The sequence below is a fragment of the Leucoraja erinacea genome, chromosome 31 (genome assembly GCF_028641065.1).
Source record: "Leucoraja erinacea ecotype New England chromosome 31, Leri_hhj_1, whole genome shotgun sequence".
NCBI lineage: Eukaryota > Metazoa > Chordata > Chondrichthyes > Rajiformes > Rajidae > Leucoraja > Leucoraja erinaceus.
In genome coordinates this window covers 11,993,134-12,009,654 of record NC_073407.1, presented here as the reverse complement: position 1 = coordinate 12,009,654, position 16,521 = coordinate 11,993,134, and the positions used below count along the sequence as shown (strand labels likewise).

General features: G+C 44.5%; 1 protein-coding gene across 1 annotated transcript in view; it reads right to left on the bottom strand.

Moving 5' to 3' along the window:
* The window catches only part of cacna1ba (calcium channel, voltage-dependent, N type, alpha 1B subunit, a), a 494,356-nt gene that overhangs the window by 469,688 nt on the left and 8,147 nt on the right, over window positions 1-16,521 (bottom strand). Inside the window, exon 3 of the mRNA XM_055659954.1 lies at window positions 1,046-1,315. Within this exon, the coding sequence (XP_055515929.1) occupies window positions 1,046-1,315 (270 nt within the window). The remainder of the gene's footprint in view (window positions 1-1,045; window positions 1,316-16,521) is intronic.

The window sequence follows — 16,521 nt, the reverse complement described above, 5'->3', positions numbered from 1 at the left end:
ATGTTTAACTTTTAGTTTAAGTACGGGCAAACATTAGATGGGACAAAACCCGCCCATAATAATGTAATCATAATTTTATTTTTTAAGTCTGCCTCTCCGGCCTACACATTCGCAGAGTGTCTGACTTGCTTCCCCCTCCAGACTTCTCCGCCAACGGCATGGACTTTGCCAGCTTTCGCTGGGCTCCAGACGCGTTGAAGGCGTGTGCTGGTTTCAGCACCTTGGACAGCGCCTCGCCCTCCACAGAGAACCATTACTCGCACTGCCGGTGCTCATCTGCAGTGCAAGTGAGGATCCGACGTCTTGCCGATCTGGGGGAATAATAAATGGAAGTATTCGGGGACAGTGACCTTCCCAGGAGGTACTTTAAAAACATGTGTTTTTCCCTCAATCAACAAACTAGACATAAGGAGGATAGTGAAATGCAAATATTTTTGGACATGTCAGCGCCACTAACCCTCAGGGATCCGTAAGGGTCGCAGTTGTGTCTTCCTTAAAATCCAAGGCAGAGAGGGGAATATCGACTGCAATACTCAGTCTATTGATAATGAAATACTGGAAAGGTTCTGATCGGCCCTGCAATAGTTTTTAGTCCACAAAGTACACGGAGGAAAAGGTCTATCACACCGCCGGTTGCTCATCAGACGGCGTGTGTATGTAAATGACATCCACTGCATTTACAGATAATCATAAGGTCATACGTGATAGGAGCAGAATGAGGCCATTTGGCCCATCAAGTCTATTCCGCCATTCAATCATGGCTGATCTATCTCTCCCTCCTAACCCCATTCTCCTGCCTTCTCCATCCAACCCCTGACACCCATACTAATCAATAATTTATCTCTGCTTTAAAAATCAATCGGGGCTGTGATCGAACATGTTTAAAAAAAACACGAGTCTCCCTTGAGATACGACGCACACTGCTCTCTCAGCGGTCCACGCCTTCCACACACACACACACACACACGCCCAGGCAACAGCTGGCTGAACCCCTGCCCAATGTCAGGAGCAAAGCCCATTTACAATGTGCAATAGAAAAGGATATGGCCACTCGGTTATCCGTTTGGCATATTTGCGGATGATATTGTCTTCGCTGAATATAAAAAGTGATCTGTTGACTGTGCAGCAGTTCTGACGGACGGGGATGGGGTTGTAAAGAGCCATGGTCCGGGCTCTTTGAGCCATTGACTTGGAGCCGTACATGCCTCGCTGCCCGGCTTGGGGACCACCACCCTGGCGGTTTGCACCACCTCTGCCCCCGCCCGCCGGACTCCCTCCGTACCGCGCCGACACATCGCTGCCGAAGCGAGCCATTCTGCAAAAGTAAACCGCACACGTTAAAATCCCACCTGACAGAAGACACGGGTGGAAGACGCATTACAAACGCAGCTTCTGTTGCAGTTGCGGGTTGACATCTGGAGAGAGGGGGGGGGGGGAGAGGAGAGGAGAGGAAGGGATGATCGGGCTTGCTCTCTCTCAGTCTGGCTGTCTGGCTGCCGTGCGGCGATGTCTTCTTGCAACCTAAGCAGCGCCAACGCAAATATTCCGTCCTATTCCCATAACTTCCGACAGGCTCTGCACACATCCAGAGGAACACAGCTGGGGGGATCAGAGCAGTTGTATATGTACATACGCCCGCTTCCTTCTTTTGCCTGGCCCTGGGCTCTCAGCAGTAGCCGCCCGCCACCCACACGGGCACTTGCCACTTTCCCAATGCTGAAAGTGATCAATTTGCCAATCTCAGCTCCTTATAGAAACCTACCCATGTGATTCCTGGAAACCAATCGCAAGAACACTCCACCTTTTTTATCTCCAAATCGTTTAGATTGGGAGGAGGGTGCCTTCTCTCTCTCTTCCTGAAAGATGAAATCAAAGCATCGTGCACTGTTGCTTGCACATCTCCTCCATGGAGCCGCGTCCCCGGCGCGGCAGCCCCGCTCCCACTTACAAGAGGAACAGAAAACACACACACACATTGAGCTCCCAACAAAGGCAGGCGTGTCCGGCGTGAACGCGCGCCGTGCACGGACAGAGAAGAGGAGGCGCACCTCGCCGTGAACGCGCACCAACGTGGTCACATGAAACTTTCGCACGATCCGCAACTCCCAACTTGCTCGCCTGCCCTTCCCTTCCCTTCCCTCCACACCTCCCGCTCCAGGAGCGCAGATGCTCCGTATTCTCACAGGATGGGTCCAGATTATATCCAAGGGTGGCCAGTGAAACGACTTTATTCCGCGCGTTGTTTGAACAGGTTGGGCGTTGCACCAATATGTCAAAACAACAGCAACACATTTCCACCCGAGTCAACGAAACGGAGCCAGGTAGCGGGAACACTCCGTGCCGCTGACTAGATTCCATGAAGACATTTGAATTTTTTTTTTCAAAACACATCGAATAAGCTCTTCACACTGAGAGTGGTGGATATATGGAAACAGCTGCCAGAGATATAGTTGAGACAGGTACAATAAAAAAAAAACCCATTTAAAATACAGTTGACCAAGTTCATGGATAAGAATGAATTAGAAGGATATGGGCCAAATGCAGGTTGGTCATTCCAAAGGTAACTGACATAACCACAATGACATGCTACAATTCCCAATGAAAACTCAATTCTGAGTCACTCAAAACAACATCCTGAAAATAGACCTAGTTAAAAGTCATAGGAGCAGAATTGGACCATTTGGCCAAGAAGTCTACTCTGCCATTCAATCATAGCTGATCCATCTTTCCCTCTCAACCCCTTTCACCTGCCCTCTCCCCATAACCTATAACATCCTTACTAATCTGTCAATCTGTCGATTTAAAAATACCCAATGACAGCCTCCAGAGCTGTTTATGGCAGTGAATTCCACAGATTCACCACAATCTGACAAAATACATTCCTCCTCATCTCCTTTCAAAGATACGTCCTTTAATTCTGAGGCTATGGCCACTGGTCCTAGACTCTCCCACTATTGGAAACATCCTCTCTACATCCACTCTACCCAGACCTTTCCCTACTATTCAGTAAGTTTCACTGAGGTTCCCACTTATCCTTCTAAACTTCAGTGAGTACAGGCCCAGTGCCAACATACAGCAGCATATGGATCATATGTCAATGCTCATCACACATTAGTACCAATACAAAAATAATTTGGAATCATGTGCATGCAAAGACATGCCCCAAAGGATTCCAACATGAAACATCACCTATCCATGTCTTCCAGAGATGCTGCCTAAACATTTGAGTTACTCCAGCACTTTGTGCTGTATGCTAGACAAGGGTCCCAACCCAAAATATCGACTGTCCTTTTCTCTACACAGGTGCTGTCTGGCCTGCTGATTTCCTCCATCATTTTTGCTTAGTTTAGTTTCGAGATACAGCACGGAAACAGGCCCTTCAGCCCCGAGTCCATGCCGACCATTGATCACCCATTCACACTGCCTCCATGTTAGCCCGCTTTCTCATCTACTCGCTACACAGGAGGGGCAGCTTTACCTACACCCTCTGTGTGAGGAAACCAGAGCACCCTGAGCAAGCCCACCTAGTCACAGGGACAGTCTACAAATTCCACACAGACAGCACCCGAGGTCGGGATTGAACCCATGTCCCTGGCGCGGAGAGGCAGTAGCTCTACCAGCTGCGCCACTGTGCCATTTGGTTTAAATTGCAAAGTTGTCCCTGCCATGTCTGTTGGGAGCGAGGGATCAGGATTGGATTGAGGGTTTTCAATGCAAGATCCAATGAAATAACTGTGGAGTGAGTAGTGGTAGTGCCCTGCATCGCAGAGCTAAAGGCTAGAAAGGGAATTGGGATATTCAATACCCTTGTTGCATATTAGCGCCATGCCAAAAAAACTCAAAAAGGCCCTCCCACTGTCCTAACATCCACCGTTGTCTCAGACATTAGGTGGCGGGTCAGAATGGGAGGGTGTACCTCTGTTTTATGCCTTCCTTCGTGTGAAGAAAGTACTTCCTCAATCCCTGCAGAGTGGTTCAGCTATCATGGTAATGATCTCCTCCTCTCTCCAACTACAGTTTCCATTCCAGTTTCCTCCACCTGCCTTATAAATTTGTTCTAATAATAAAACACCGAGTCTAGGTTACTGCTTGTCAGAACAATTTATCCAAGAAAACACTAAACTCAGAGATATCCCACAGCCTAATTTAAACTCAGTTTATTGGTTGTGGGGAACACTGTGTCTCGCTCAGATATACGACATTGTGACTACAATGATTAAAATATGAAGCAGTTCCTAGGTTTAGAACTCCTTGACTTCTGCTGAGAAATATATTAAATGGTCTAGATAACAGATTTGATCTTCCTCACTGGCTTTAATAAATCCTTAATAAATCCTACAGTCAACCTTCAACACATTTGAATCTGGAATTTATAAAATAATAAAATTTCACACGGCATTTATGACAAAGCCAAGACACATTAAATATACAGCTGCACGGGTTTGGCATCACCTAAATTTCTGAAAATACGGCCTAACAAAAACCAAAGTGCTGGAAGAACTCAACGGGTCAGGCAGCACCTGTGGAGAGAAATGGACAGATGACGTTTCGGGTCATGGTACTTCTCTTTGTAGACGTTCTACAAAAAGAGTTCTCCTGACATTCTCCCAAACTCTATTGTGCTGATCAACTGGATTCATTTGAAGTTGATTGAATGAGTTGCATGCCCAATCAAGACAATTTACTTCAAACAATCAAATGTGGAGGATCTTGTGCACAATATTAAAACATGTTACCTTGAAATAATGTTTCCATAACTCGGTACTTTCATTAAATATTCTGCAAGATAATATTAATAATGGTTGTGATACAATGTGTAATGGATCTCAAATACAATAGTAAGATCGGAGATGAATAGTGGTAATGTTATTATTTATTTATTTATTGAAATGCAAACTTATCTGAATTATACAGATGTAGCTTAAATTTGAAATGCAGCTGATTCATTGTAATTATTATTTTTCAAGAGAAAATAACCAAGATTTAAAATTCTATTCTTGCTTGCTTTTCTTGAGTTGTGCCAAACTGAAAATGACCAATTTCTCATGATGGAGACACAAGGGACGGCAGATGCTTGAATCCTGAGTTTTTTTTAAAAGCGCTGGAGTAACTCAGCGTGCAAGTAAGCACCTGTGGAGAACATGGACACGTTTTGCGTCGGGACCTTTCAGACTACTTGTATGGGGGGTGGGGAGGGGTAGGTTGGAAAAAATGGGGGGAGGGGGAAGGAAGACAAAGCCTGGGAAGTGAGAGATGGGATACAGGTGAGAGGGGATTTGTTTGGCAGATGGGTGGACAAATGCTAGAGATGAAAAGGGGACAAAAGGGTGTCAGATAAGTAGAGGAAGAGTAAAATGTAAAGCCAGGGGGTAAAATAGAGGTGGGAGGGAATGGGAAGGGGCAGAAGCGGAAACTACAGAGCGAGCTATGATTTTGCTGGGTTCAACTTTGAATGCGATGCTTGAATTAAGAGGTGGTGCCTTGATCAATGAAGCACAGATGATCAGTTCTGGTCCAGGGCTTGATGTGTCTCTGGCAACCTTTTCCCAGCAGAGGTTATTGCTGACTGGTGCTCCATGTTCCTCCAGCAGTTTGTTTTTGCTCAAGATTCCAGCATCTACAGTCTCCGATGTCTCCGGAGGTTATTAATGAAAGGAGCAGAGCAGGATTTCTGTTCCCTGATCATCCGTCACCCACTCTGAAATACAAGCACCTGTTGGATTATCCTTGGTGCTACAACATAGATCAATCACCATTGATCACCCACACTGCAGTGGAAGATCAGCCTCACGCAGCAGGGGCAGGTCTCTCCCTCAGCCGACCTTACAGAGTAGATGGAGGCACAAGAAACTGCAGATGCTGGTTTACTAAAAAAAAAGATACAAAGTACTGGAGGAACTCAACAAGTCAGGCAGTATCTTTGGAGTCCTGACCCGATCCATGTTCTCCAGAAATGCAGTCGGACCTGTTGAGCTCTATGATTTTCTGTCCATACATTCTTGGAAATGAAGTTCAAAAAGTAATATTGAGTCATAGAGTCATATAGCGTGGAAACAGGCCCTTCGGCCCAACTTACACATGCCGACCAAGATTCCCCTTTACACTAACTCCACCTGCCCGTGTTTGGTCCATATCGCTCTAAACCTTTCTTATCCATGCACCTGTCCAAATGTCTTTTAATTGTTGTTATAGTACGTGACACAACCACAGCCTCTGGCAGATCGTTCCATATACCCACCACTCTCTGTGTGGAAAAGTTGCCCTTCAGGTTCCTATAAAATCTTTCCCCTCTCACCTTAAACCTACATCGTCTGGTTCATGATTCCCCAACTCTGGGCAAAAGACTACCCCAACTATTCCCCTCATGATCTTATGCAACTCCATAAGATCACCGCTCATCCTCCTGCACTCAAAGGAATAGAGTCTGAGCCTGCCCAACCTCTCCCTATAACTCAGGCCCTCATGTTCTGGCAACATCCTTGTAAATCTCTGTGCACTTTCCATCTACAGACACACATTGTATATGTAAATAGTTAATATTACCCGCTTTAAGAGTCGTTACTCTCAGTAATGAGTGTTTGGAGGATTAGGATAATTATATAAAACTGAAGAATTCTGTGCTAACACTGGTGAATGATATCCACAGCACATACAACTCAAGACACGACACCAAAATGCAACTAAGATGTCAACTCCGCAACTCAGCAAAAGAACAATGTGCAATATTTGGACCGCAGCCAAAATCCGTAGGCTGGGAACACGTGGGAAAAGGTTGTTAAAAACATTATTTGAAAACACACACAAATGTAAACTTGTTATTATGATCAAAACAGATGGTGGGTAGTTGATGAACATGGAACAAGAGACGAACCACCTGTGGTACACTCCACATAATGGTAGAACCTGTTACCCAACAGTAATGTGATCCTCGGCTTAACTCTCCCTCAGCAACAACAACTTGGATTTATGTTGTGTATTAGATAGGGTGAAATACTAGGCGAGAGTTAGAAACATAGAAAATAGATGCAGGGGTAGGCCATTCAGCCCTTCGAACCAGCACCACCATTCAAAATAAGTAAATTGGCTGATCATCCAAAATAAGTACCCCGTTCCTGCTTTTTCCCCCATACCCCTTGATTCCATTAGCCCTAAGAGCTAAATCTAACTCTCTCTTCAAAACATCCAGCGAATTGGCCTCCACTGCCTTCTGTGGCAGAGAATTCCACAGATTCACAACTCTCTGGGTGAAAACGTTTTTTCCTCATCTCAGTCCTAAATGGCCTACGCCTATTCTTAAACTGTGACCCCTGGTTCTGGACTCCCCCAACATCAGGAACATTTTTCCTGCATTTAGCCTGTCCAATACCTTAAGAATTTAATATGTTTCTATAAGATCCCCTCTCATCCTTCTAAATTCCAGTGAATACAAGCCCAGTCGACCCATTCTTTCATCATATGTCAGTCCCGCCATTCCGGGAATTAACCTGGTGAAACTACGCTGCACTCCCTCAATAGCAAGATTGTCCTTCCTCAAATTATGGGACCAAAACTGCACACAATACTCCAGGTGCGGTCTCACCAGGCCCCTGTACAACTGCAATAGGACCTCCTTGCTCCTGTACTCAAATCCTCTCACTATGAAAGTTTTCAATCAACATTTGAGAAAGTAAATGAGAAATGTCTTGGTCAAAGAGGGAAATGGTACAGATCCTAAGGGAAGGCAGAGCGGTGGAGAGGCGGAGAACATTTTAGACAGTGAATTTAAGATGATAGATCCTCAGCAGCTGAAGGCATGCTAGCTGAGAGTCTTACAAGACCATAAAGATACAGGAGCAAAATAAGGGCATTCAGCACATCAAGTCTACTGCACCATTCAATTATAGCTGACCCCTTTTTCCCTCTCAACCCCATTATCCTGTCATCTCCGTGCAACCTTTGACACCCTTACTAATCAAGCACCTATAAATCTCCGCTTTAAAAATCCCCAATGACTTCACCCCCACTGCCGTCTGTGGCAATAAATTCCACAGGTGCACCTAATAAATTCCTCCTCACCTCCATTCAAAAGGTACATCCTATTATTCTGAGGCTATGCCTTCTGCTCCTAGACTCTCCCATTACACTACGAGTTCAGAATTGGAGGAGTGCAATCTTGGTTTCAAGGCTACAGGGCACCACAGATTTAGAGATGAGGAAGATTATGGAGAGATTTGAAAAAAAAAAAATCATAAGAGTTTTAACACTGAGGTGTAGCGTAAACAGCGGCCAATGTTGGTCTCTGTGATCATGGTGATGGGTGACCTAATGTTGAGAGCGAGGGCTGGTGCGGCAGGGTGTCAGATCGCCTTAGGTTTATGGAGGGTGGAAAGCATCAGTCTACCAGGAGCAATGAGGGGATATCATGGGCTTGGATGACGGTTTCAGCAGTGGGAGTGTTAATGCAGGGCTGAGATGATCGCTGCTATTGGAGGGACCGTAATCAGTCAGTGACATTTACCGGCTCATTCCGGGGGAGCGGGGTCACCAAAGTGGCACTTGGTTTGGTTTCAGTCTCACAGATGGTGGCCTGGGAAATGGATGGAGTCAAAGGTTCGGCAATCAGGGAGTTTGAGGTGGACACCAGGAATACCCTTGATGGTTTTCCCAATATTTAGGTGCAGGACATTTCTGTCCATCCCATCACAGGGTGTCAAGAAGACAAGCATTTTGACAATTCTGAAGAAAGGTTTTGGCCGGAAACGTTGCCCTATTTCCTTCGCTCCATAGATGCTTCCGCACCCGCTGGGTCTCTCCAGCACTTTTGTCTACCTTCAATTTTCCAGCATCTGCAGTTCCTTCTTAAACATTTTGGCAATTCAAAGGCAGAGGAAAAGAGGGAGGGAACTGAGGAATTTGAGCAAAGTCCCCCAAATCCATTATGTGAACATCCACTCATGCAGGGAAAAATGGAGCAGATAAGTTCGATGAGCAAGTTGTTTGTGATAAATCCAATCGAGTTTGAAAAACCAGTGTTTCCCAGTAATGAATTAGATAGAGAATAGGAGATCCTGGCAAGAATAGGTCTAGGGGACTGAACTGGGGGTGTGGAGACACAAGGAACTGCAGTCACTGGAATTTTGCATAAAACTCAGCAGTTTAGGCAGCATCTATGAGGGACTTGGATTGGCAGTGTTTCGGGTCAAAGGAGGGACCCGACCCAAACATTATCTATCCATGACCTCCAGAGATGCCACCTGATCAGCTGAGTTACTCCAACACTTTGTGTTCTAAAACTGAAGGGGATGTCTGAAGGATGCAGAAGAGCTGGAGGTTGTTGGTGAACCTGGTGAAGATACACTTTGCTCTTCGAAGACGTGGACGTGAGGAGAGAGTCATAGACAGTCATAACCTTCTGATTTAGAGAAAGGAGCTCTTGTAACAGCTGAAAGTGATTACATTTTTTAAAAATAAGTAGCAGGAAGTAAAACTGACAGTTATGATGTTCCTCATTATTTCAATCAATAAAATGAGTCCCATTTATACAAAATTATTATGAACAGTTTCCTGTGTTCCTTTCTGCTACACTTTAGCACCAGCCACCTATTTGTAGCCTTGAGATCATTATGCCTGTTTGAGAGAGCAGACAGGGACTTGACTCAATCCTTCACCCCCAGAATACTGTCCCTGACGGTACAGAGCTGCCAGTCTAAATTCACAACAACAAAGTACTGGGGGAACTCAGTGGGTCAGGCAGTATCTATGGAGGCAAATAGATGTTTTGGGTCAGGACTCTTCTTTATGCTGATGCAGTAGAGAGGAGAAAGCTGACGGAAAGAGGCAAGGGAAAGGGGTAGGGCAGGAACTGCCAAGTGAGAGGTAGATTCAAGAAGAGGTGGTTGGCATATGATACCCGACCCCTTCCCCCCCACCTCTCTCAAACAGGTTTCACCTCTGCTCCGTCAGTTGGAAGAAGGGCCCCAACTCAATACATCATCTGTCCATTCCCTCCGTAGATGCTGCCTGACCTGCTGAGCTATTCCAGCATTTTGTATTGATGCTCTAGGTTCCAGCATCTGAAGTCTTCTGTGTCACCAGCCTAAGTTGAGGTGTTTGTCTGAGGAGTGAGGCTTGTTACCAAAACCTTCTGATTTAGAGGAAGGGGACATTTGTAATAGGGGCCCCAAGCTGAAAATGATTTTTTTTTTTATGTTTATATGGTATTTGCTGTTGATCACAAAACATATCCTCATGGAAAGGTGATCTTCACCCACAACAAACGTTATGTCCTGCAGAAAAGATATAACAGGCTGAAAACATGCTTTGAGAAGATTGGAAAAGCCTAATGGATGATTATTGGTGGCCATGGTAACTCTGGGAACATGTGACAACAGAATCAATACTAAATAATATCGTGTGGTAGTCGGCATGGAAAACACACAAAAGTGTAAATGATCAGGCAGGAAAACATGTGGTGTTCAATCCTGCAACATTATAATGTTTGAACAGAAAGAAACAAAAACTCCTAAATGATCCAAATGGTGGTCTAGTTGCTGGAAATCACTTCCAAATGACACATGTCTACGTGAATGTGACGCTCACACTGTTCACATCATTGATTTTTGTAGACATTTTGGGGTCATGCAGCACTTTGCCCCCTCATCAAGATGCTTCGAATGAAAGGGAAACCATGAAATAATGAGAACCAGAGGACATAGTTTTAAGGTACACAAAAATGCTAGACAAACTCAGCAGGTGCAGCAGCATCTATGGAGCGAAGGAAATAGTCTGAAGAAGGGTTTCGGCCCGAAACGTTACCTATTTCCTTCGCTCCATAGATGCTGCAGCTTCTCCAGCATTTTTGTGTACCTTCGATTTTCCAGCATCTGCAGTTTCTTCTTGAACGACATAGTTTTAAGGTTGAGGGCAAAAGGGTTTAATAGGAACCTGAAGGGCAATGATTTCAAATAAAGGGTGGTGGGTGTATGGAACGAGCTGCCGGAGTTGGTAGTTGATGCAGGTACAAATCCAACGTTTAAGAAACATCTAGACAAGTACATGGGATAGAAACATAGAAATTAGGTGCAGGAGTAGGCCATTCGGCCCTTCGAGCCTGCACCGCCATTCAATATGATCATGGCTGATCATCCAACTCAGTATCCCGTACCTGCCTTCTCTCCATACCCTCTGATCCCCTTAGCCACAAGGGCCACATCTAACTCCCTCTTAAATATAGCCAATGAACTGGCCTCAACTACCCTTCTGTGGCAGAGAGTTCCAGAGATTCACCACTCTCTGTGTGAAAAAAGTTTTTCTCATCTCGGTTTTAAAGGATTTCCCCCTTATCCTTAAGCTGTGACCCCTTGTCCTGGACTTCCCCAACATCAGGAACAATCTTCCTGCATCTCGCCTGTCCAACCCCTTAAGAATTTTGTAAGTTTCTATAAGATCCCCTCTCAATCTCCTAAATTCTAGAGAGTATAAACCAAATCTATCCAGTCTTTCTTCATAAGCCAGTCCTGACATTCCAGGAATCAGTCTGGTGAACCTTATCTGCACTCCCTCTATGGCAATAATGTCCTTCCTCAGATTTGGAGACCAAAACTGTACGCAATACTGCAGGTGTGGTCTCACCAAGACCCTGTACAACTGCAGTAGAACCTCCCTGCTCCTATACTCAAATCCTTTTGCTATCAAAGCTAACATACCATTTGCTTTCTTCACTGCCTGCTGCACCTGCATGCCTACTTTCAATGACTGGTGTACCATGACACCCAGGTCTCGCTGCATCTCCCCTTTTCCTAATCGGCCACCATTTAGATAACAGTCTGCTTTCCTGTTTTTGCCACCAAAATGGAATAGGATAGGATAGGTTTAGAGAGATATGGGCCAAATGCAGGCAGGTGGGACTGCTGTAGATGGGACATGTTGGTCGCTGTGGGCAAGTTGGGCCGAAGGGTCTGTTTCCACCCTGTATGACTCAATGAAAGTGCTAGAATTAATGAAATATGAAGCCGGTCTATATGTTGAGTTATCGTTCTTTTATGCAGAACCTTCAGCAGCAATTGTTTGTTTGTGTTTTGCTGCTTTAGAATTGGTGTCTGGATTTCTTGAATAATTTTCAGGAGATCACATTAGCATCTTTGGAACAATATAGCAGTGCACTAATATAGTTGAATTATCACTTCTGTAAAGGCTATTAAATATATATTTACGCGCAAGATTACCAGTTTGAATTAAATCCAAGATATCAGATTTCTAAATCAAAATCTTTTTTCAGAAATTTTATGATGCATCTAATTTTCTCTTAATTGACCCTTCAGTCAGGGAGTAAATAGCAACTGAAATCGCTTTGTCACATAAAACAGTGTAAATACTGGAACTTAAAAGCATCAAAACGTCATGGAAATGCTCCATTCAGGTCATCAAACATGATGGCATTTTAATTCTGAGTTCTCTAATTTGATATTCATTAGTTAAATATCATAATTTGGATTTACAAAGTTGTTTCTTTATTGTATTCTTCTAAGTTAGTATTTGTTCATCCAGGTCAAGGACTACTTTGTGTTATAAAACCTCTCTCAGCTCAGGAATGGTCAAGATCTTCTTCTTGTGTATGGCGTGCACAGCCTAAAGTTGTAGGAAAACTTGTTCTATTTGATCTTATTTGATGATTGCATTCGTCGAAACCACGTGAAGGTTGCAATCTCCCACCCCCTGGTCAAGATGAGGTGGGCACATCATTGCAATTTAGATTGGTGCAAGGAACTGCCCTTTCATTGCAGAAATCTGTCCACAAAGATGTGATGCTGGCATGGATTTTCCGTGTGTTAAAGTCAGTTGAAGTCTGGTGCCATCTGTAGGACATCAAGCAAAGATGTGTCATTTGCAGACGCTGTGGAAGCCAGAGAGCAAAACCAGGAGGTGAATATTCATGTGTAGGAAGGAACTGCAGATGCCGGTTAACACCAAAGATAATCACAAAATGCTGGAGTAACTCAGCAGGATAGGCAGCATCTCTGGATAGAAGGAACAGATGAAGTTTCGGGTCAGCCTGAGAGTCTGGGGAGGGGGAAGACAGGGATTTGGGAAGGGCAAGGTGTGACAAACACAGATCGAAGGGGACAATGCAGTTTGTTCTCTGTACGACAGTGACTCAGCTGTGCCATGGATGCAACTCTCCGTACTACGCTTCCAAATTTCAGAAGCTTCTGAAATGGAGCCACTGCGATGTGAAAAAAAATTCTCATCTCCCATCTTGCCTGAGGCTTGTTGATTTTGCATAAACATGTTCAACTTCTGCGCACAGTCCAATATGAGTAACCAGCTCAGATTTATCTTTCCTCTGCCTCTCAGCAAGTTAAAGCAAACATCAGCAGCATCCGTGTCAGATATCACCTTCTTAGTAAAAATTAAATGCCTTCTCCAAAGTCCCTTCTTCATCACAGATGGTATTTAATTTTGATACCTATCATTGATTCATATAGCACAGAAACAGGCCCTTCAGCCCATCTTGCCCATGCTGACCAAGATGCCCCATCTGCACTAGTCTCACCTACCCATGTTTGGCTCATATCCCTCTAAGCCTTTCCCATCCATGTACCTTTCTAAATGTATTTTAAGTGTTGTTATAGTACCTTCCTCAACTTCCGCCTCTGGCAGCTTGTTCCGTATACCCACCATCCATCTATCATTATTACATTGTCTTGAATAAAGGAGCCTTGTGAAAAAATGTAAGATAAACAAACCTAGTATTTTTAACCCCAAATCAAACCCTAAAATATAACTGCCCTGCTGTCTAAGAGAAAAGATTGAGTTCACATAATGGTAACATTTGCAGATATAACTATGGTATCAGGTTATAGTTACAATGAAGCCACAAGAAACTGCAGATGCTGAAATTTTGAGCAAAATACAAAGTGCTGGAGGATGTCAGCAGGTCAGGCAGCATCTGTGGAGGGAATGAATAGATGATGTTTCGGGTCGAGGCCTTTCTTCATTATTATTATTATAAGGGAAACTGATTAATTCTAAAAATAAATATATTCATTCCATAATCATACTTCTGTGGAATGTACACAATGAGCATTGTTAAAAACATCCATATCCAGAGAATATTTTTCAAAACTCGTGCAATTCTGCTATAGACCAGGAATCCAATCATTTCAGCACAGAATATCTGCAAGCTCTCAGTTCTGAGTAGCAGGAAGGGTGATTATCGTTAATTGGAGGGTTTCACTAAACATATCAGTTATGAGAAGGAATTCCTGTCTCATATCCAGCACCATTGTTCTGCTGTGTTCAAGAAGGAGCTGCAGATGCTGGAAAATCGAAGGTACACAAAATTGCTGGAGAAACTCAGCGGGTGCAGCAGCATCTATGGAGCGAAGGAAATAGGCGACGTTTCGGGCCGAAACGTCGCCTATTTCCTTCGCTCCATAGATGCTGCTGCACCCGCTGAGTTTCTCCAGCAAGTTTGTGTACCTACCATTGTTCTTCTTCCTGACTAATCCAAACTTATCTCGTTCACTGAGATTTGCAGTATTCCCCATTACCGCCTGCTCCTTTCCCCCACAGTCGATTGAAGGGGAGTTAAAATGGTTCGCAACCAGGAGATCCAGCAGGCCTTGGCAGACAGCGTGCAAGTGTTTGGTGAAAGGATTGTGGGGGCTAAATGACTGCAGGTGTGTAAAGGAGAGGTGGATATGTTTTACAAGACGGGGTGATATGGAACTGGCACAGAGAGAGAAAGTGAAGACTGGGGCAGGTCAGTCATGATCATATTGAATGGTAGCACAGACTAGAGGGATCGAATGGCCTACTCCTACTCTCATGTTCTCATGCAGTCAATGGTATGCAAGGTAAACAGAGGAATTGTCAAGAACTAGCGAGCATAGCTTTAAGGTGAGAGGAGCAAGGAGATATGCAAGGTAAGCTTTATTTTTACACAGAGAGTGGTGGGCGCCTGGAACATGCTGCTGGGGGCGATAGTGGAGGCAGATTCTAATAATACCATTTAAGAGACTTTAGATATGCCCATGGATATGCAGGGATGGATGTATATTGATTATGTGCAGGCAAAGGAGATTGGTTTAACTTGGCATCATGCTCAGTATGGGCATTGTGGGCTGAATGGCCTTTTCCTGTGCTGTAGTGTGTTCTGACCTATGTGCTATATACTGTGTGTCATGTCAAAGAGTCACAGAATGATACAGCGTGGAAACAGGCCCTTTGGCCCAACATGCCCACACCGGCCAACAGGTCCCAGGCCAACAGGTCCCAACACTTGCTCCCACCTGCTTGTGTTTGGTCCATATCCCTCCAAACCTGTCTTATCCACGTACCTGTCTAACTGTTTCTTAAATGCTGGGATAGTCCCAGCATCAACTACCTCCTCTGGCAACTTGTTCCATACACCCACCACCCTTTGTGTGAAAACGTTACCCCTCAGATTCCTATTAAATCTTTTCCCCTTCATCTTGAACCCATGTCCTCTGCTCCTTGATCCCCCTACTCTGGGCAAGATACTCTGTGCTATGTTCCATGTGCCATGTGCTATGTCCCAAACTGCTACAGCCTTCTCCAATGCAATGGACAAAAGAGAAATTCAAATATTTATGAGTTACTCTGACTGCAAATAGATCCTGGGAAGGTCACACTGCATGGAATGAGTTGACTGTGTTTTTTAGATGATGTGACAAACCATAGCTCCTGCCAAACACTTTTCTCTTCCGCTCAACTAAAATAATCAGGGCCAGGTGTTAAAATGGATCATCACATCAACATTTGATGGGTCTTTAGACCTCTCAAGTATTTCAACTAAGATCAGAATAAGGGCCCAGAATCTGGGCCGATACCAACAATGAAGCTGTTTGGCATTGCTGACAGTTGACACCAAACTGGCAGCAATTTCCACAGGCAGGATGCTACCTCCTACCCCTCCTAGTGCACTGTGACACCGTTGTATCCTGAGTCTCAGCATCATAAGCTGTGTAAAGGTGTGCTCTACAATACTTTCCCAAAAGCTAGACCAGGTGCACTAAGGAATTTGGGAATTCTTAACAGAGTTTAATTTTACAAATCTTCCATGGATGTTTAGTAAAGACGATATTTCTTCTTTCACTCGCTCTCTCTCAATCCTTCTTTCCAATTTAACTCATTTATGCTTCCTGGTTCAGACTGGCTTAATGAGGTTCATTCTTTAATATGGTTATTCTATAATAGGGTTCCCTATACTTAACCCTATTCTATAATAGCGTTCTTTCAATCTGTGTTTGACTTGTGGATGTCTTGGATGTCTAAGGGTCTGAAGCTGAGATTCTTCCACGCAACAGTCGAGACCATATTATTGTACAGGTGTGAGGCATGGACTCTCACTCGAGCACTGTCCAAGTCTCTTGATGGTACTTACACCTGAATGCTCAGAAAAGTTCAAACTGTCAGTTTGGGGGGGGACCACATCAACAAAGCCCAGCTGTATGGGGAGAATCCGCCTCTGACCGAGAAGATGAGGTCGAGAAGGATGGCTGGTCACCGCCACCACCA